General features: G+C 35.7%; 1 protein-coding gene and 1 non-coding gene across 2 annotated transcripts; one reads left to right on the top strand and one right to left on the bottom strand.

Annotated features, from left to right (window-relative positions):
* Positions 1–271: 271 nt before the first annotated feature.
* Positions 272–343, bottom strand: Trnac-gca. The gene has a single exon. It is a non-coding gene; the product is annotated as a tRNA-Cys (tRNA).
* A 20,433-nt stretch (positions 344–20,776) lies between these two features.
* LOC121374836 (zinc finger MYM-type protein 1-like) lies at positions 20,777–21,970 on the top strand. The gene has a single exon (XM_041501947.1). It carries the CDS (start codon positions 20,777–20,779, stop codon positions 21,968–21,970), a length of 1,194 nt encoding a protein of 397 aa, XP_041357881.1.
* The last annotated feature ends 542 nt before the right edge of the window (positions 21,971–22,512 follow it).

The following is a 22,512-nucleotide window of genomic DNA, read 5'->3' as shown; positions in this document are numbered from 1 at the left end:
ATAAAAGTAGCATTTCATGATTTCACATAATAATTAATAAGCATAACTGGATAAAATCCACTCTGTAAACTAGGTACGTTAACAAAAGAATGAACGAACGAAATAAATAATATACAGACAAATATTAATACATTATTATAATATAAACATAAATATCTAGAACAGCCAACATCAAGTAATATTTTTAAAACTATCATTATTAATATCAATATGTATTTATCAGACGAATATATTCTTATTATTAAATATGAAAAACAAAAAAAATATATTTAGGGGACATCCGGGATCGAACCGGAGACCTCTCGATCTGCAGTCGAATGCTCTACCACTGAGCTATATCCCCTGATAAACAAACAAGATACAAATATTATCTGAAGTAGCGGTGTTTCCAGCTGTGACCTAAAAACGTGTGATGTAGATGTATGTTTGTACTAGTTGTCGCAGTAACTGGAACGCTACATCACATTTTGTAATGTCTGCCATCAATTCAATGCACACGCTATAGACAGAAAGTATGGAAATATTTACACTGGTAATGGAGATGGTATAATACGAAAGCCGAGTCTATCTCAGGAACTCTCCTCGATCTTCAAATGAATGAATGTTTAACGACACCACAGTGACAGCACAAAACTACACTTCGGCTATTGAGTGTCACAGTAATAAGTATATGCCTCGATCGATCTTCCAATACCCTGAAGTCCACACACACACACACACACACACAACACACGCACACACAACACAACACACACACAACATACATGGGCGGATCCAAGGGGGGGGGGGGGGCCAGGGGGACGCGTCCCCCCAAAAAATTGTTCAAGTGCCCTCAAAATGTCCAAGTGCCCTTTTTGTTCGTAGAATTTTTTTTTTTTAAGTAAACAATAATTATATTGTAGATAAATGAAATCAAGATTTTCGTGTACATGCGCAAGCTTGCAGATATGTGTTTGTGTTATTGAGTCTCAATGGGGCCACATTGAGGTTCTAACGCGAGTGACGCCAATTTACTTCATTATTGCTAGTATATTATGACGTAGAACTGTAGGAATTCATATTAATTGTAAATATCAAAACTTGTAGTAAGGTGCCCTTTTGACGAGTCAATGTGCCCTTCTTTTTTGGTCCCCCCCCCCCTAAAAATATTTCCTGGATCCGCCCATGACATACACACACAACACACATACATACACACACACACACCACACAATGTGTGACACATACACACACAACACACAGACACACATACACAACACACACACACACACACACACACACACACACAAGACACACACATACACACACACACACACATACAACACACAGTAGATGCATATCTTTTGTTCTTTTTTACTGACGATGTATTTTTGTCGGCTGGACGTTAATGCATTTTTAATAGTGTTCAGTCAGACACGGCGGAGTAGTAGGGGGGGGGGCTGGGGCAGCTCTAGCTTGCCAGTCTAGACTCGAACTAGACCGCCCACCCCCCACCCCCACTGCTTAAATTCCTGCACAAGCGCCTGCTGTTGGGTGTTTAAAATATAATAATTGCAACACTTAATAAATAAATAAATAAATAAATAAATAAATACATAAATAAATAAATAAATAAATACATAAATAAATAAATAAATAAAATAAAATAAAATAAATACAGCCCGAGATAAGAATCTCACTATATACCGCTATGAAGGCCATTCAGTAGCAAGTAGTGTTAAACAGGATAGCACATACGTCCGATTTTGATTTGAAGCCCTGGCCACGAGTAGTTGGTTATCAAGGGGGTGCTTCATCGCCGAGCTATATGTGTTGTGTGCCACTCCCGTCAAACTTCGTCGCCGAGCCAGGGCGACCAACCTAATGGAAATATTTTTCCGGAATTTTCTGGTATTTTCATATTTAAGTGCGTGAACGCCCCTTTCAAAGCAATAGTTTAAAGCACGCGAAAACGCCATTTTCAAAAATATAAAAAATAATTTAAACAGCGCCATATTTGACATATTTTTAAAAAATAACAACAACCAAAGAGATACATAATAATAAAAAAAATTATATTATTTATTGGAATGTTATGTACTCAATAATAAAAGTATAAATCAATCCACATAAGTGGCAGAATTTTTCTACTTCCTTTTTAAGCAGAGACCTACTTTATGGTTTGTTTAGTAAAACATGCTAAATATATTCATCAGTGTAAATAAAGTTATTATACCTAGTACAGAAATTAGCAGCATTATCACACACACAGAGAGAGAGAGAGAGAGAGAGAGAGAGAGAGAGAGAGAGAGAGAGAGAGAGAGAGAGAGAGAGAGAGAGAGAGAGAGAGAGAGAGAGAGAGAGAGAGACCAAATATAAAAAATCATCACCAAAAAAACCCACTTTATTAGCAAATAGTGTAGTAAAGTTTTACTCCCACCTACAGATTAGTAATAAAGTGACAAACTTGGGACCAATGTTATTTTTATGTAGATACATTGCCACTTTTGCACTATTTCATCAGTGGGGTCGAACTAATTTGAGGTCAACTGAATCGGGGACGAAACGTCCGGTACCCACATTAAGACTGGCTATCGTTCTGCATTACGCTTACATTATTATTACAGTAACACTTTTCGCGGCAAAATCTAACAATGGTTTGTAAAACTTTACACAATTTTTATTGTTTAACTTACTTGAATAAAACAAGATCGGTAGGTATATTAATTAATTAATATTAATGTCATGAATGTGTCACAGATTACTGGTAGCCAACTAGTATTTAGTGAAATGTTGCACGTGAAAACATACGAAAAGAGAATTGTGGATCCGTTTCTTTTGTTTTCGTAAGATCACAAGTGTTCTGTTATATCAGGCGCGGATCCAGGATTTTTAAATAGGGGGGGGCGAGGGCATGCTCCCCCGCGAAATTTTGAAATTTAAGTGGTCTGAAACGCGATTTCCTCGCATCTGAGTAACAAAATAGCTATAAAATAATAACTTGACCCCAAAAATAGGGGGGGCCCGGGCCGTCAAACTTCGTCGCCGAGCTGTATGTGCTGTGTGCCACTGTCGTCAAACTTCGTCGCCGAGCTGTATGTGCTGTGTGCCACTGCCGTCAAACTTCGTCGCCGAGCTATATGTGCTGTGTGCCACTGCCGTCAAACTTCGTCGCCGAGCTATATGTGCTGTGTGCTACTGTCGTCAAACTTCAAACAGGACAGTTCGCCCTTTTCATATTGGTCACGCAGTGGCGTAGCTAAGCGTGGACGGGGCCACCGGGGCCATTGCCCCGGGCGCAAAATTCTGGACTGGTGGAAGGGACTCGGGGAGTCCTAACGGTCCACTGGTTAGGGGGCGCAATATTCTGGACTGGTGGAAGGGACTCGGGGAGTGCTAACGGTCCACTGGTTAGAGGGTTCAATATTCTGGACTGGTGGAAGGGACTCGGGGAGTGCTAACGGTCCACTGGTTAGGGGGCGCAAAATTCTGGACTGGTGGAAGGGACTCGGGGAGTGCTAACGGTCCACTGGTTAGGGGGCGCAATACTTGCCTTGCCCCAGACGCCTTGCCCCGGGCGCTGGCAACCCACGCTACGCCACTGTGTTCACGTGTTTGTCCTGTCTGGAAAACTGTGTTTTAAAGCTAAAACAACGATTCAAACTTGTGTTAGTTTGTAATTATTCCCAGGACCAGTGTTGTATGTATACAGCTTTTGGTCTTTACAATCCTCACACATTTTACAATTATTTCAAATAAACAATGTTCCGGTCGTGACAAAAAAAAAGAGAGGTCCTTATATGACGTGGCCCAATTAATACCAGTTTTAGGCGTTACCGTAGTAAGAACTCAACTCTACTGTACACCACAAATCGATTCTGTATTTCCTGTCGTATGGATCAATTCTGAATCCAGCGCGTCAGTAAGTTGAAATTTAAAACTGATAGCATTCGGATCCTTTAATGATCAGTAAGTTCAAATTTAAAACTGATAGGATTCGGATCATTTAACGATCAGTAAGTTCAAATTTAAAACTGATAGGATTCGGATCATTTAACGATCAGTAAGTTCAAATTTAAAACTGATAGGATTCGGATCATTTAACGATCAGTAAGTTCAAATTTAAAACTGATAGGATTCGGATCATTTAACGATCAGTAAGTTCAAATTTAAAGCTGATAGCATTCGGATCCTTTAACGATCAGAAAGTTCAAATTTAAAACTGATAGGATTCGGATCATTTAATGATGAGTAAGTTCAAATTTAAAACTGATAGGATTCGGATCCTTTAACGATCAGTAAATTTATTTTTAGAAAACAAAACATACATCACAATAAATAAATAAGTCTCTTTTATTCATCAACAACATAAAAATAGCATTTCACATAATACTAAATAACTAAAACTGGATTAAATTCACTCTGACACAGTAATAAACAAACAATAATGAACTAGATGGGGTACTTCCGAAGCCTGTGATGACACACTGAGTTCAAGCCAGTAACAATAGGTGTATATCCTGGACTGGCACTAAAAACACCAGCAATCCCTTCTTGTCGCTTTGTGGTTTCCTCTTTGTTTTCATCTTTTTGTATGTTTGTTGTTATTTAATCCATGTAGGTTCGTCGAACAAGACACACACATGTTTTTGAATCCGGAACTTCACGTCATCAAACACATTGTATCACACCTTGGTTAATTGTAAAGCAACAGGTGATAATGACATCAGTTCTTTGTGAAATAAAGCATGTTAAATCCTGTTTGTCCGTGCGTCGGTGTGTCCATATGTTCAGCTGTTCAGCAGTCGGTTATGGAAATCTGAAATGAATTATAACGTGTCATTAGAGAAATATTATTTCCATACATATAAATAATAAGTATGTCTTGTTTAAAATGCCAGTGTCTGTATATTCCACGTATGTCTTCTTTAAAATGCCAGTGTCTGTATATTCCATGTATGTCTTGTTTAAAATGCCAGTGTCTGTATATTCCATGTATGTCTTGTTTAAAATACCAGTGTCTCTATATTCCACGTATGTCTAAATTAAAATGTCAGTGTATGTATATTCCATGTATGTCTTGTTTAAAATGCCAGTGTCTGTATATTCCATGTATGTCTTGTTTAAAATACCAGTGTCTGTATATTCCAGTATGTCTTCTTTAACATGCCAGTGTATGTATATTCCATGTATGTCTTGTTTAAAATGCCAGTGTCTGTATATTCCACGTATGTCTAACTTAAAATGTCAGTGTCTGTATATTCTACGTATGTCGTGTTTAACATGTCAGTGTATGTCTTCTTTAAAATGCCAGTGTCTGTATATTCCACATATGTCTTGTTTAAAATGCCAGTGTCTGTATCTTCCACGTATGTCTTGTTTAAAATGCCAGTGTCTGTATATTCAGTGTATGTCTTGTTTAAAATGCCAGTGTCTGTATATTCCACGTATGACTTGTTTAAAATGTAGTGTCTATATATTCCATGCATGTCTTCTAAAAAATGTCAGTGTCTGTATATTCCAGTATGTCTTGTTTAAAATACCAGTGTCTGTATATTCCAGTATGTCTTGTTTAACATGCCAGTGTCTGTATATTCCATGTATGTCTTGTTTAAAATGCCAGTGTATGTATATTCCATGTATGTCTTGTTTAAAATGCCAGTGTCTGTATATTCCACGTATGTCTAACTTAAAATGTCAGTGTCTGTATATTCTACGTATGTCGTGTTTAACATGTCAGAGTATGTCTTGTTTAAAATGCCAGTGTCTGTATATTCCACATATGTCTTGTTTAAAATGCCAGTGTCTGTATATTCCACGTATGTCTTGTTTAAAATGCCAGTGTCTGTATATTCAGTGTATGTCTTGTTTAAAATGCCAGTGTCTGTATATTCCACGTATGACTTGTTTAAAATGTAGTGTCTATATATTCCATGCATGTCTTCTAAAAAATGTCAGTGTCTGTATATTCCAGTATGTCTTGTTTAAAATGCCAGTGTCTGTATATTCCATGTATGTCTTGTTTAAAATGCCAGTATCTGTATATTCAATGTATGTCTTGTTTAAAATGCCAGTGTATGTATATTCCACGTATGTCTTGTTTAAAATGCCAGTGTCTGTATATTCCAGTATGTCTTGTTTAAAATGCCAGTGTCTGTATATTCCATGTATGTCTTGTTTAAAATGCCAGTGTCTGTATATTCCAGTGTGTCTTGTTTAAAATTCCAGTGTCTGTATATTCAATGTATGTCTTGTTTAAAATGCCAGTGTCTGTATATTCAATGTATGTCTTGTTTAAAATGCCAGTGTATGTATATTCCAGTGTGTCTTGTTTAAAATTCCAGTGTCTGTATATTCAATGTATGTCTTGTTTAAAATGCCAGGGTCTGTATATTCCATGTGTGTCTTGTTTAAAATGCCAGTGTCTGTATATTCAATGTATGTCTTGTTTAAAATACCAGTGTCTGTATATTCAATGTATGTCTTGTTTAAAATACCAGTGTCTGTATATTCCATGTATGTCTTGTTTAAAACGCCAGTGTCTGTATATTCAATGTATCTCTTGTTTAAAATACCAGTGTCTGTATATTCCATGTATGTCTTGTTTAAAATGCCAGTGTCTGTGTATTCCACGTATGTCTTGTTTAAAATGCCAGTGTCTGTATAGTCCACGTATGTCTTACTTAAAATGCCAGTGTCTGTATATTCGACGTATGTCTTGTTTAAAATGCCAGTGTCTGTATATTCCACGTATGTCTTGTTTAAAATGTCAGTGTCTGTATATTCCACGTATGTCTTGCTTAAAATGCCAGTGTCTGTATATTCAATGTATGTCTTGTTTAAAATACCAGTGTCTGTATATTCCATGTATGTCTTGTTTAAAATGCCAGTGTCTGTATATTCAATGTATGTCTTGTTTAAAATGCCAGTGTCTGTATATTCCATGTGTGTCTTGTTTAAAATGCCAGTGTCTGTATATTCAATATATGTCTTGTTTAAAATACCAGTGGCTGTATATTCAATGTATGTCTTGTTTAAAATACCAGTGTCTGTATATTCCATGTATGTCTTGTTTAAAATGCCAGTGTCTGTATATTCAATGTATGTCTTGTTTAAAATACCAGTGTCTGTATATTCCATGTATGTCTTGTTTAAAATGCCAGTGTCTGTGTATTCCACGTATGTCTTGTTTAAAATGCCAGTGTCTGTATATTCCACGTATGTCTTGTTTAAAATGCCAGTGTCTGTATATTCCACGTATGTCTTGTTTAAAATGCCAGTGTCTGTATATTCCACGTATGTCTTGTTTAAAATGTCAGTGTCTGTATATTCCACGTATGTCTTGCTTAAAATGCCAGTGTCTGTATATTCTACGTATGTCTTGTTTAAAATGCCAGTGTCTGTATATTCAGTGTATGTCTTGTTTAAAATGCCAGTGTCTGTATATTCCATGTATGTCTTGTTTAAAATGCCAGTGTCTGTATATTCCATGTATGTCTTGTTTAAAATGCCAGTGTCTGTATATTCCATGTATGTCTTGTTTAAAATGCCAGTGTCTGTATATTCCACGTATGTCTTGTTTAAAATGCCAGTGTCTGAATATTCCAGTATGTCTTGTTTAAAATGCCAGTGTCTGTATATTCCATGTATGTCTTGTTTAAAATGCCAGTGTCTGTATATTCAATGTATGTCTTGTTTAAAATGCCAGTGTCTGTATATTCAATGTATGTCTTGTTTAAAATACCAGTGTCTGTATATTCCATGTATGTCTTGTTTAAAATGCCAGTGTCTGTATATTCAATGTATGTCTTGTTTAAAATACCAGTGTCTGTATATTCCATGTATGTCTTGTTTAAAATGCCAGTGTCTGTATATTCGACGTATGTCTTGTTTAAAATGCCAGTGTCTGTATATTCCATGTATGTCTTACTTAAAATGCCAGTGTCTGTATATTCGACGTATGTCTTGTTTAAAATGCCAGTGTCTGTATATTCCACGTATGTCTTGTTTAAAATGTCAGTGTCTGTATATTCCACGTATGTCTTGCTTAAAATGCCAGTGTCTGTATATTCTATGTATGTCTTATTTAAAATGCCAGTGTCTGTATATTCAGTGTATGTCTTGTTTAAAATGCCAGTGTCTGTATATTCCATGTATGTCTTGTTTAAAATGCCAGTGTCTGTATATTCAGTGTATGTCTTGTTTAAAATGCCAGTGTCTGTATATTCCATGTATGTCTTGTTTAAAATGCCAGTGTCTGTATATTCCACGTATGTCTTGTTTAAAATGCCAGTGTCTGAATATTCCAGTATGTCTTGTTTAAAATGCCAGTGTCTGTATATTCCATGTATGTCTTGTTTAAAATGCCAGTGTCTGTATATTCAATGTATGTCTTCTTTAAAATGCCAGTGTATGTATATTCAATGTATGTCTTGTTTAAAATACCAGTGTCTGTATATTCCATGTATGTCTTGTTTAAAATGCCAGTGTCTGTATATTCAATGTATGTCTGTCTTGTTTAAAATACCAGTGTCTGTATATTCCATGTATGTCTTGTTTAAAATGCCAGTGTCTGTATATTCCACGTATGTCTTGTTTAAAATGTCAGTGTCTGTATATTCCACGTATGTCTTACTTAAAATGGCAGTGTCTGTATATTCCACGTATGTCTTGTTTAAAATGCCAGTGTCTGTATATTCAATGTATCTCTTGTTTAAAATGCCAGTGTCTGTATATTCCATGTATGTCTTGTTTAAAATGCCAGTGTCTGTATATTCAATGTATGTCTTGTTTAAAATGCCAGTGTCTGTATATTCAATGTATGTCTTGTTTAAAATACCAGTGTCTGTATATTCCATGTATGTCTTGTTTAAAATGCCAGTGTCTGTATATTCCACGTATGTCTTGTTTAAAATGTCAGTGTCTGTATAGTCCACGTATGTCTTACTTAAAATGCTAGTGTCTGTATATTCCACGTATGTCTTACTTAAAATGCCAGTGTCTGTATATTCCACGTATGTCTTGTTTAAAATGCCAGTGTCTGTATATTCCATGTATGTCTTGTTTAAAATGCCAGTGTCTGTATATTCCACGTATGTCTTGTTTAAAATGCCAGTGTCTGTATATTCCAGTATGTCTTGTTTAAAATTACAGTGTCTGTATATTCCATTGTGTCTTGTTTAAAATGCCAGTGTCTGTATATTCTACGTATGTCTTGTTTAAAATGCCAGTGTCTGTATATTCCACGTATGTCTTGTTTAAAATGCAGTGTCTGTATATTCCATGTATGTCTTCTAAAAAATGCCAGTGTCTGTATATTCCAGTATCTCTTGTTTAAAATGCCAGTGTCTGTATATTCAATGTATCTCTTGTTTAAAATACCAGTGTCTGTATATTCCATGTATGTCTTGTTTAAAATGCCAGTGTCTGTATATTCCAGTATGTCTTGTTTAAAATGCCAGTGAATGTGTATATTCCAATATGTCTTGTTTAAAATGCCAGTGTCTGTATATTCCATGTATGTCTTGTTTAAAATGCCAGTGTCTGTATATTCCATGTATGTCTTGTTTAAAATGTCAGTGTCTGTATATTCCACGTATGTCTTACTTAAAATGCCAGTGTCTGTATATTCCACGTATGTCTTACTTAAAATGCCAGTGTCTGTATATTCCAGTGTATGTCTTGTTTAAAATGCCAGTGTCTGTATATTCCACGTATGTCTTGTTTAAAATGCCAGTGTCTGTATATTCCACGTATGTCTTGTTTAAAATGCCAGTGTCTGTATATTCCATGTATGTCTTGTTTAAAATGCCAGTGTCTGTATATTCCATGTATGTCTTGTTTAAAATGCCAGTGTCTGTATATTCTATGTATGTCTTGTTTAAAATGCCAGTGTCTGTATATTCCATGTATGTCTTGTTTAAAATGCCAGTGTCTGTATATTCCATGTATGTCTTGTTTAAAATGCCAGTGTCTGTATATTCCATGTATGTCTTGTTTAAAATGCCAGTGTCTGTATATTCCATGTATGTCTTGTTTAAAATGCCAGTGTCTGTATATTCAGTGTATGTCTTGTTTAAAATGCCAGTGTCTGTATATTCCACGTATGTCTTGTTTAAAATGCCAGTGTCTGTATATTCCATGTATGTCTTCTAAAAAATGTCAGTGTCTGTATATTCCAGTATGTCTTGTTTAAAATGCCAGTGTCTGTATATTCCATGTATGTCTTGTTTAAAATGCCAGTGTCTGTATATTCCATGTATGTCTTGTTTAAAATGCCAGTGTCTGTATATTATATGTCCATGTCGTATGTCTTGTTTAAAATGCCAGTGTCTGTATATTCCAGTATGTCTTGTTTAAAATGCCAGTGTCTGTATATTCCATGTATGTCTTGTTTAAAATGCCAGTGTCTGTATATTCCATGTATGTCTTGTTTAAAATTCCAGTGTCTGTATATTCAATGTATGTCTTGTTTAAAATGCCAGTGTCTGTATATTCCATGTGTGTCTTGTTTAAAATGCCAGTGTCTGTATATTCAATGTATGTCTTGTTTAAAATACCAGTGGCTGTATATTCAATGTATGTCTTGTTTAAAATACCAGTGTCTGTATATTCCATGTATGTCTTGTTTAAAATGCCAGTGTCTGTATATTCGATGTATGTCTTGTTTAAAATGCCAGTGTCTGTATATTCCACGTATGTCTTGTTTAAAATGCCAGTGTCTGTATATTCCAGTATGTCTTGTTTAAAATGCCAGTGTCTGTATATTCCATGTATGTCTTGTTTAAAATGCCAGTGTCTGTATATTCAATGTATGTCTTGTTTAAAATGCCAGTGTCTGTATATTCCACGTATGTCTTGTTTAAAATGCCAGTGTCTGTATATTCCATGTATGTCTTGTTTAAAATGCCAGTGTCTGTATATTCCATGTATGTCTTGTTTAAAATGCCAGTGTCTGTATATTCCAGTATGTCTTGTTTAAAATGCCAGTGTCTGTATATTCCATGTATGTCTTGTTTAAAATGCCAGTGTCTGTATATTCCATGTATGTCTTGTTTAAAATGCCAGTGTCTGTATATTCCACGTATGTCTTGTTTAAAATGCCAGTGTCTGTATATTCCATGTATGTCTTGTTTAAAATGCCAGTGTCTGTATATTCCATGTATGTCTTGTTTAAAATGCCAGTGTCTGTATATTCCATGTATGTCTTGTTTAAAATGCCAGTGTCTGTATATTCCATGTATGTCTTGTTTAAAATGCCAGTGTCTGTATATTCCATGTATGTCTTGTTTAAAATGCCAGTGTCTGTATATTCCATGTATGTCTTGTTTAAAATGCCAGTGTCTGTATATTCCATGTATGTCTTGTTTAAAATGCCAGTGTCTGTATATTCCATGTATGTCTTGTTTAAAATGCCAGTGTCTGTATATTCAATGTATGTCTTGTTTAAAATGCCAGTGTCTGTATATTCCATGTATGTCTTGTTTAAAATGCCAGTGTCTGTATATTCCATGTATGTCTTGTTTAAAATGCCAGTGTCTGTATATTCCAGTATGTCTTGTTTAAAATGCCAGTGTCTGTATATTCCATGTATGTCTTGTTTAAAATGCCAGTGTCTGTATATTATATCTTGTTTAAAATGCCAGTGTCTGTATATTCTTGTCTTGTTTAAAATGCCAGTGTCTGTATATTCCATGTATGTCTTGTTTAAAATGCCAGTGTCTGTATATTCATGTATGTCTTGTTTAAAATGCCAGTGTCTGTATAATGTATGTCTTGTTTAAAATACCCAGTATGTCTTGTTTAAAATGCCAGTGTCTGTATATTCCATGTATGTCTTGTTTAAAATGTATATTCAGTGTCTGTATATTCCATGTATGTCTTGTTTAAAATGCCAGTGTCTGTATATTCCACGTATGTCTTGTTTAAAATGCCAGTGTCTGTATATTCCACGTATGTCTTGTTTAAAATGTCATTCCACGTGTCTGTATAAATGTATGTCTTGTTTAAAATGCCAGTGTCTGTATATTCCATGTATGTCTTGTTTAAAATGCCAGTGTCTGTATATTCAATATATGTCTTGTTTAAAATACCAGTGGCTGTATATTCAATGTATGTCTTGTTTAAAATACCAGTGTCTGTATATTCCATGTATGTCTTGTTTAAAATGCCAGTGTCTGTATATTCAATGTATCTCTTGTTTAAAATACCAGTGTCTGTATATTCCATGTATGTCTTGTTTAAAATGCCAGTGTCTGTGTATTCCACGTATGTCTTGTTTAAAATGCCAGTGTCTGTATAGTCCACGTATGTCTTACTTAAAATGCCAGTGTCTGTATATTCGACGTATGTCTTGTTTAAAATGCCAGTGTCTGTATATTCCACGTATGTCTTGTTTAAAATGTCAGTGTCTGTATATTCCACGTATGTCTTGCTTAAAATGCCAGTGTCTGTATATTCTATGTATGTCTTATTTAAAATGCCAGTGTCTGTATATTCAGTGTATGTCTTGTTTAAAATGCCAGTGTCTGTATATTCCATGTATGTCTTGTTTAAAATGCCAGTGTCTGTATATTCAGTGTATGTCTTGTTTAAAATGCCAGTGTCTGTATATTCCATGTATGTCTTGTTTAAAATGCCAGTGTCTGTATATTCCACGTATGTCTTGTTTAAAATGCCAGTGTCTGAATATTCCAGTATGTCTTGTTTAAAATGCCAGTGTCTGTATATTCCATGTATGTCTTGTTTAAAATGCCAGTGTCTGTATATTCAATGTATGTCTTCTTTAAAATGCCAGTGTATGTATATTCAATGTATGTCTTGTTTAAAATACCAGTGTCTGTATATTCCATGTATGTCTTGTTTAAAATGCCAGTGTCTGTATATTCAATGTAGTGTCTGTCTTGTTTAAAATACCAGTGTCTGTATATTCCATGTATGTCTTGTTTAAAATGCCAGTGTCTGTATATTCCACGTATGTCTTGTTTAAAATGTCAGTGTCTGTATATTCCACGTATGTCTTACTTAAAATGGCAGTGTCTGTATATTCCACGTATGTCTTGTTTAAAATGCCAGTGTCTGTATATTCAATGTATCTCTTGTTTAAAATGCCAGTGTCTGTATATTCCATGTATGTCTTGTTTAAAATGCCAGTGTCTGTATATTCAATGTATGTCTTGTTTAAAATGCCAGTGTATGTATATTCAGTGTATGTCTTGTTTAAAATACCAGTGTCTGTATATTCCATGTATGTCTTGTTTAAAATGCCAGTGTCTGTATATTCCACGCATGTCTTGTTTAAAATGTCAGTGTCTGTATAGTCCACGTATGTCTTACTTAAAATGCTAGTGTCTGTATATTCCACGTATGTCTTACTTAAAATGCCAGTGTCTGTATATTCCACGTATGACTTGTTTAAAATGCCAGTGTCTGTATATTCCATGTAAGTCTTGTTTAAAATGCCAGTGTCTGTATATTCCACGTATGTCTTGTTTAAAATGCCAGTGTCTGTATATTCCAGTATGTCTTGTTTAAAATTACAGTGTCTGTATATTCCATTGTGTCTTGTTTAAAATGCCAGTGTCTGTATATTCTACGTATGTCTTGTTTAAAATGCCAGTGTCTGTATATTCCACGTATGTCTTGTTTAAAATGCAGTGTCTGTATATTCCATGTATGTCTTCTAAAAAATGCCAGTGTCTGTATATTCCAGTATCTCTTGTTTAAAATGCCAGTGTCTGTATATTCCATTGTGTCTTGTTTAAAATGCCAATGTCTGTATTTTCCACGAATGTCTTGTTTAAAATGCCAGTGTCTGTATATTCCAGTATGTCTTGTTTAAAATGCCAGAATGTGTATATTCCAATATGTCTTGTTTAAAATGCCAGTGTCTGTATATTCCATGTATGTCTTGTTTAAAATGCCAGTGTCTGTATATTCCATGTATGTCTTGTTTAAAATGTCAGTGTCTGTATATTCCACGTATGTCTAACTTAAAATGTCAGTGTCTGTATATTCCACTTATGTCGTGTTTAACATGTCAGTGTATGTCTTGTTTAAAATGCTAGTGTCTGTATATTCCACGTATGTCTTGTTTAAAATGTCAGTGTCTGTATATTCCACGTATGTCTTGCTTAAAATGCCAGTGTCTGTATATTCAATGTATGTCTTGTTTAAAATACCAGTGTCTGTATATTCCATGTATGTCTTGTTTAAAATTCCAGTGTCTGTATATTCAATGTATGTCTTGTTTAAAATGCCAGTGTCTGTATATTCCATGTGTGTCTTGTTTAAAATGCCAGTGTCTGTATATTCAATGTATGTCTTGTTTAAAATACCAGTGGCTGTATATTCAATGTATGTCTTGTTTAAAATACCAGTGTCTGTATGTTCCATGTATGTCTTGTTTAAAATGCCAGTGTCTGTATATTCAATGTATCTCTTGTTTAAAATACCAGTGTCTGTATATTCCATGTATGTCTTGTTTAAAATGCCAGTGTCTGTGTATTCCACGTATGTCTTGTTTAAAATGCCAGTGTCTGTATAGTCCACGTATGTCTTACTTAAAATGCCAGTGTCTGTATATTCGACGTATGTCTTGTTTAAAATGCCAGTGTCTGTATATTCCACGTATGTCTTGTTTAAAATGTCAGTGTCTGTATATTCCACGTGTGTCTTGCTTAAAATGCCAGTGTCTGTATATTCTATGTATGTCTTATTTAAAATGCCAGTGTCTGTATATTCAGTGTATGTCTTGTTTAAAATGCCAGTGTCTGTATATTCCATGTATGTCTTGTTTAAAATGCCAGTGTCTGTATATTCAGTGTATGTCTTGTTTAAAATGCCAGTGTCTGTATATTCCATGTATGTCTTGTTTAAAATGCCAGTGTCTGTATATTCCACGTATGTCTTGTTTAAAATGCCAGTGTCTGAATATTCCAGTATGTCTTGTTTAAAATGCCAGTGTCTGTATATTCCATGTATGTCTTGTTTAAAATGCCAGTGTCTGTATATTCAATGTATGTCTTGTTTAAAATGCCAGTGTATGTATATTCAATGTATGTCTTGTTTAAAATACCAGTGTCTGTATATTCCATGTATGTCTTGTTTAAAATGCCAGTGTCTGTATATTCAATGTATGTCTTGTTTAAAATGCCAGTGTATGTATATTCAATGTATGTCTTGTTTAAAATACCAGTGTCTGTATATTCCATGTATGTCTTGTTTAAAATGCCAGTGTCTGTATATTCAATGTATGTCTGTCTTGTTTAAAATACCAGTGTCTGTATATTCCATGTATGTCTTGTTTAAAATGCCAGTGTCTGTATATTCCACGTATGTCTTGTTTAAAATGTCAGTGTCTGTATATTCCACGTATGTCTTACTTAAAATGCCAGTGTCTGTATATTCCACGTATGTCTTGTTTAAAATGCCAGTGTCTGTATATTCAATGTATCTCTTGTTTAAAATGCCAGTGTCTGTATATTCCATGTATTTCTTGTTTAAAATGCCAGTGTCTGTATATTCAATGTATGTCTTGTTTAAAATGCCAGTGTATGTATATTCAGTGTATGTCTTGTTTAAAATACCAGTGTCTGTATATTCCATGTATGTCTTGTTTAAAATGCCAGTGTCTGTATATTCCACGCATGTCTTGTTTAAAATGTCAGTGTCTGTATAGTCCACGTATGTCTTACTTAAAATGCTAGTGTCTGTATATTCCACGTATGTCTTACTTAAAATGCCAGTGTCTGTATATTCCACGTATGACTTGTTTAAAATGCCAGTGTCTGTATATTCCATGTAAGTCTTGTTTAAAATGCCAGTGTCTGTATATTCCACGTATGTCTTGTTTAAAATGCCAGTGTCTGTATATTCCAGTATGTCTTGTTTAAAATTACAGTGTCTGTATATTCCATTGTGTCTTGTTTAAAATGCCAGTGTCTGTATATTCTACGTATGTCTTGTTTAAAATGCCAGTGTCTGTATATTCCACGTATGTCTTGTTTAAAATGCAGTGTCTGTATATTCCATGTATGTCTTCTAAAAAATGCCAGTGTCTGTATATTCCAGTATCTCTTGTTTAAAATGCCAGTGTCTGTATATTCCATTGTGTCTTGTTTAAAATGCCAATGTCTGTATATTCCATGTATGTCTTGTTTAAAATGTCAGTTTCTGTATATTCCACGTATGTCTAACTTAAAATGTCAGTGTCTGTATATTCCACTTATGTCGTGTTTAACATGTCAGTGTATGTCTTGTTTAAAATGCTAGTGTCTGTATATTCCACGTATGTCTTGTTTAAAATGCCAGTGTTTGTATATTCCACGTATGTCTTGTTTAAAATGCCAGTGTCTGTATATTCCACGTATGTTTTCTTATCCTAATCCTTGTATTATCCGAAAACTTCATTTTACCTCCCAGTATGTGATAAAAAAAATATATGAAGAAATACACTGAAGTCTGAGCTAAACTGCTAAAGTTAAAGTTTGTTTTGTTTAACAATACCACTAGAGCACAATGATTAATTAATCATCGGCTATTGAATGTCAAACATCCCACCCCACCCCTTTTTTTGTTTGGTCCTGAATTATACCCTGCCCATCTCTAGACTAGTTATGACCGTGTATATAGAGGATACTATCCAAGTGACTGGTGATATCATAATTTATCAGCACGAGTTGACAAAAGTATGAAATCCGAGGCTTGCCGAGGATTTTATAGTTTTATCAACGAGTGCTGATAAATTATGATATCACAAGACACGAGGGGGGTATTCTTTTTATAGTCCATTATCATTATTTTCATTTGCGACAGTTGTAATCAATGTCAGTAATGTGGGTTGAATGTCAGCGGTACACTCGTTAAAGGGACACACCCTAGTTACAGTTATTTGTTAACCATTACGGCGTTGTTTTTCGCTATTAAACCCCATTTCTCACAAATAAAATTGCACTTTACTTACATTTTATTATTTAGAATACACATTTCCATTCACCTGGAGTGCTTTTTGGTAATCCTGATGTTTGTAAAACCACGAAATGCATTTTTTGCATTTTTTCAAAAGACGTGTTGTCGAGAAAAAACCGTTAAGCAAGCGAGGTCCAATCTATTTTTAGAGGGGATATTTCCATTTCAATGTCACAGACGTTGGTATATCACGTGACCGTTATCCTTTTGGTTCGATTTGTTTTCTCGTGCACGGTTCGCGCAATCAACATCCGATTTGTTGTTGTTCATTTGTGAGATTTTTCTTCACAGTTCGTGAACATTTTCAGTAACAATAAAGTTCAGACAAGTAAGTGTCTCAATACAAAACGTTACAAACCCTTAAAACCAATAATTTTGCTAAGTCTTACTATATCTGGAGAGGGGATACAACCAGGACAGAACAGTTGGAACATGTCCAGGAGAGGTGAAACGAACGCACCCTAAGTCTGTGAAATTTGTCGTGACGTAGGCATTGTTGTGCTTCGAGCGAGATCTACCGGTGACATCAGAATACTAACTTTCAAAATTATTTCAAGCAATTGGGACATGGGGATTCCCATGGTATTTATCGATATAAAACCTGCTTTTTCACTCCATTTGATAAAAACGTGATCTAAGTGTGTTACAGGTTTGTAGATTAACCAAATTATAATTTATTTTCGCTAGATGGAACTAGGGTGTGCGGCTTTAACTAGCAGAACGGCAGTGGCGTGACGTCACTAATGGTAGGTTCAGCGCTGAAACAAACACAGTGACGTAACAAAACATTGTCTTGTGATTAACATTTGACTAATCAAGATTATAAAAAGCGGAGATATCGCAAGAGATATCGCAAATTATAGTGCCAGCTATATCTCCTACAAAAGCCTTTAATGGATGATAAATGTTGTTATCTCGCCTTCATGTAAAATTCTTTAATCCCATTGGTTGTTTGCCGTTGGACAAATCCCTTATCCCCCTGTGGGCGGAGCCAAATTCTCTTATGCCCCGTCTGTAATTTCCAACAGTTTCCAGCCGCCCCAATTAATGCTAAAGCAATAATTAGATTATAAATAACATTGATAATCAACCAAGTATACATAATTAATTTTATTTTTACTATAAAATACACTATTTCAATACTTTTAAAAGCTGCAATGTTGAACTCGGCCACCTAATTACGGTCGTGGTGTTATTGTATTAATGCGCCATTAGCAACAGTTGTTGTTGTTGTTTTGTTTTTTTAATATTTTTATTTTTTTACTACATACATTTCTAATAAAAAAAAAGTGTTTTTTATTTTTGTTATTAATATCTGTTTCAGACAATTTCGTATTACAAACATTTGAAGTTAAAAACTCGTTTATCGACGGAACTATTTTTCGTCACTGGCAAGTGGTTTCGTTCGCGTCCGCGTGGTACGGCTCCGTTAATAAATTGTTAACAATTATTTTCTGGCGTTATTTTGATTATTTGGCTATATGGTTTAACATGTCGGCAAGATAAATTCGTTGTAGAAGCATCTCCATGGGCGTAGGCTGGGGGGGTTCGGGGGGTTCGGACGAACCCCCCCGCTGAAGCAAATGGTCCGCTTTCAGAAGTAAAATATTACTATTTTTTTTTTTTTTTTTTTTTTAATTATTATTAAATTTTGTTTAACACAGTGCTGTATATGGCTCTATATTCATATAGGCGTCCATGCGTGCCCGTCGCTTGTTATTACATAGTTTTATTTTGTTATAAAATAATGTAGTACACCGAGCTCATGTTAAGCTTTCGAAATGTATGGTCATCAACAAGGATATGACGTCAGACGTTGACGAAAATATGATCCAAAGACATAGAAGCCTGGTGATTTCGAATTCCAAACGTAAGTACTTGCAAATGACACAGCCCAACTACATGTACCTATATGCACTAGTAGCGGCAGTATACTTATTTCAGTTGTTTTCCAGCCTAATTTTGTTTTGTTCAAAGGATAAGGAACATACACACTCGTTTTCAATATTTGATGCGCAAGCCAAAAATTAAAGCCGCATTATCGCCCAACCATACTATCCAAAGACATCTTATCTGCTCAGTGGTGTAGGAAGGTGATTTCCAAACGTAAGTAGGCCTACTTGCAACAGATATTCCCCCAACTATCAATATGCACTTAGACTAGTAGATATAGTATACTTATTTCAGTTGTTTTCCGGCCTAATAAATTGTTTTGTTCAAAGGATAAGGAACATACATGTAGCACTCTATTTTGAATATGTGACACGCAAGCCAAAATTAAAGTCGCATATCGCCTAACCATGTTATCCAAAGACAGTGCTCCACAACTAGTTAACGAAGGTCATGGTATGTGTTATCCTGTCTGTGGGATGTGCATACAAAAGAGCCCTTGCTGCTAATCGGAAAGAGTAGCCTATGTGTAAACATAATTATGGTCCTTGACCATATGTCCGACGCCATATAACCGTAAATAAAATGTGTTTAGTGTGTCATTAAATAAAACATCGGCAGTGTCGTACCGGATATACGTTTTTTCATTGGTTCGTATCGATAATTTGATGTAATTTTAGTAAGCGACGCCAGCTTCTCTGATAGCACAGTGCATTTTACTTCATAAACATGTTGGTAATAAATAAAATACCGCACTCGTTTCACTAGATATCATTAATTTTAGAAAACTCATGAACTTCCCAAAGTATCTGACCTCACTTTCGTTCGGTTAGATACCTTTGGGAACTTCATTCGTTTCGTAAAAATGATATCTAGGGAAAACCTGTTTAGTACTCTCTTGCTCACTCTCTTTTCCCCCATCTCCCTCTATCTCATGCATACGTGTCCACACACACACACACACACATACACACTTGACATTGACAACTTACCTTAAGCTTAAAATGTCCAGTACTCATGGCGACTGTCATTTTAGAGTAGGCCTACACGATAGGTTTTATTAGCGAACAAACAAGAGCTTTTTAAATAATTTTTGTGGTCATATTTTACTGTAGGAAACATGCTAACAATGTAACTTTAAATAAAACAGTAGAGCTAGTGTTGTTGCCTAGTTAGGCCTCGCATTATTGATAATATATACTGTAGTTCAACTCGAACCTTTGATCGTTGTACTCCGTTTTGAATTACGTATGCAACTTTCTATTCCAATCCAATACAATGGAATAAATGAAAGTATAACTTAGTGTGGTTTTAAATTGTTTGCAGCAAACATTCGAGATGGGCAGGCCAGAGAAAAGAAAACAGGAACTGAAAATTGCATCCAAGAGATGTCAATCCCTGGATAAATTCTTTAACAATAAACGACCACGACCAAGAGAAGGGCAAACCCAACAGGCACCACGAGAAGAACGCCCGACTCCTGACGAAAAAAGTAATCCATCAGAATCGCCATCAGGGTCTGCTAGCGAAGGATACAAAGAAGAATCCCAAACCAAGACACCTACTGCAACAATTAACGATATTGGACATATCATTACTGCAACAATGTCAGTACTAGATATTAAAAAAGCAATTGAAGGACTCTCTGATGGAGAAAAAATATACACTAATCAAACACCATAGCCAGCCGTCCGAAACATATACATTTCCTATAATATATGTTGGTGGCTGTAACCGCAGTTTTAAACTCAGCTGGTTGAAGGAATATCAATGGTTAGTTTATAGCCAAAAACTCGATGGTGCCTTTTGCATCATGTGTTCACTTTTCTGTATGAATCGAGAAGGGAAAGGGCAATTTGTCAATCGGCCATTTATAAATTGGCAAAAGAAGTCCGAAAAGTGCAAAAGCCACGAAAGCAACGAGTACCACCAAGAGGCAATGCAAATTGCAGACACGTTCATCAAAAGTATTGAAAATCCTAATGCCACTATTCCAATTTTGATGGAAAACAATAGGTCAAAGAACATTGACAAAAACCGAGAAATACTTCGATGCATTGCAGAAGCAATTGTGTATTGTGGCAAGCAAGGTATAGCATTACGTGGGAAGAACGAACACTTGGAGGATGAGAAAACAAACCCGGGAAATTTTCTCTCCTTGATCAAGGTACTGGCTAGGTATTGCTCAACCTTACATGAACATTTAATGGAGCCACAAATGAAATGTGTCACTTACTTGTCACCACAAACACAAAATGAGTTACTCGGTGTTATAGGCAATCACATAATTCTCGGTGACCTTGTCCAAGAGATAAAGACAGCACAGTTCTATAGTATCATGGCGGATGAGGTGACATCTCATAACACTGAACAGCTGGCTCTGTGCGTCCGCTTCGTGGATTCAGATGAAAATATTAGGGAGGAGTTCATACAATTTTCAAAAGTGATTCGCACCACGGGTGAATATCTGGCCAATGAGATCATTCACATACTGGAAAACCTTGGTATACCATTGAAAGATATGCGTGGTCAAGGATATGATGGGGCGAGTAACATGTCATCTGGTCGAGTTGGCGTCCAGGCTAAAATCCGAGAGCATGCTCCATTAGCAACATATGTGCACTGTAGTGGCCATTGCTTAAATCTGGTTATAAGTCACGCCTGTAACATACCAGAAGTGCGTAACATGATCGACAAACTTAAGAACTGTTGCCTTTTTTTCCGAAATAGCCCAAAGAGAAATGAACTTCTTGAGTTGATTACAGCGATTAAAGTCGAGAACCAAACAAGGAGAAAAACTTTAATTGATCTCTGTCGGACCCGATGGGCGGAGCGCCAAAATGCCTACCAACACTTTTACCAGTGCTATTTCTTTATTGTTGATGCCCTACAGGTGATCGGCTACAAGATGCATCTTGAAGAATACAATGGTCTACATGAAGGTTTTGCAGAATTGTATTGGGATTGGAAAACACAGACCCGCAGTGATGCGCAGCAGTTGCTCACTGGTATAACAAGTTTTGGCTTTATTATAGTTTCCTCACAGTCTACCAATATCTCTCACATCTTTCTGGACTTACTGTTCAGCTCCAAAGCTCCTCTCTGGATATTATTCATGCATATAATGCCGTGAACGATATTAAAGATATCTACAAGAAAGAGCGCCATGACGTTGACAGTAATTTCGAATCTGTAATTTTCAAACAGGCAGAGAGAATGGCAGCAAAAGTGGGTGTTGAGCCCAATAAGCCAAGGGTCAGTGGGAGACAGATATACCGTGCCAATAATGCTGCAAGTAGTACTGTACTGGAACACTACAAACTGAACTTGGCAATTCCTTTCTTGGATCATGTGTGTGAAAATTTAAACTCTAAGTTTTCTGGACTGGCTAAAACTGCAATTTCACTGCTAGGACTAGTACCATCTATACTTTGTGAAAACAACATGTCGATTGACGAAATCCTACGTATGTACAACGAGGATCTCCCATCACCCGAGGTGACCGACCTAGAATTGAAACGTTGGAAAATGCGATATGAAAATGTGTCACCTGAGAGGAGACCTTCTACTCCAGCTGCTGCGTTGAAGGATTGTGATGGAACCCATTTTCCTAACATAAAAACTCTTCTCAGGATCGCATGTACTATTCCAGCAACCTCCTGTGAGTGCGAACGA

This window comes from Gigantopelta aegis, chromosome 6, assembly GCF_016097555.1.
Source record: "Gigantopelta aegis isolate Gae_Host chromosome 6, Gae_host_genome, whole genome shotgun sequence".
Classification (NCBI taxonomy): Eukaryota; Metazoa; Mollusca; class Gastropoda; order Neomphalida; family Peltospiridae; genus Gigantopelta; species Gigantopelta aegis.
The sequence above is the reverse complement of the archived record's forward strand: the minus strand, read 5'-3'. Positions and strand labels throughout refer to the sequence as shown.

Excerpts from the sequence above, each read along its gene's own strand:
- LOC121374836 (XM_041501947.1), top strand. The coding sequence starts at position 20,777 with ATGCAAATTGCAGACACGTTCATCAAAAGTATTGAAAATCCTAATGCC.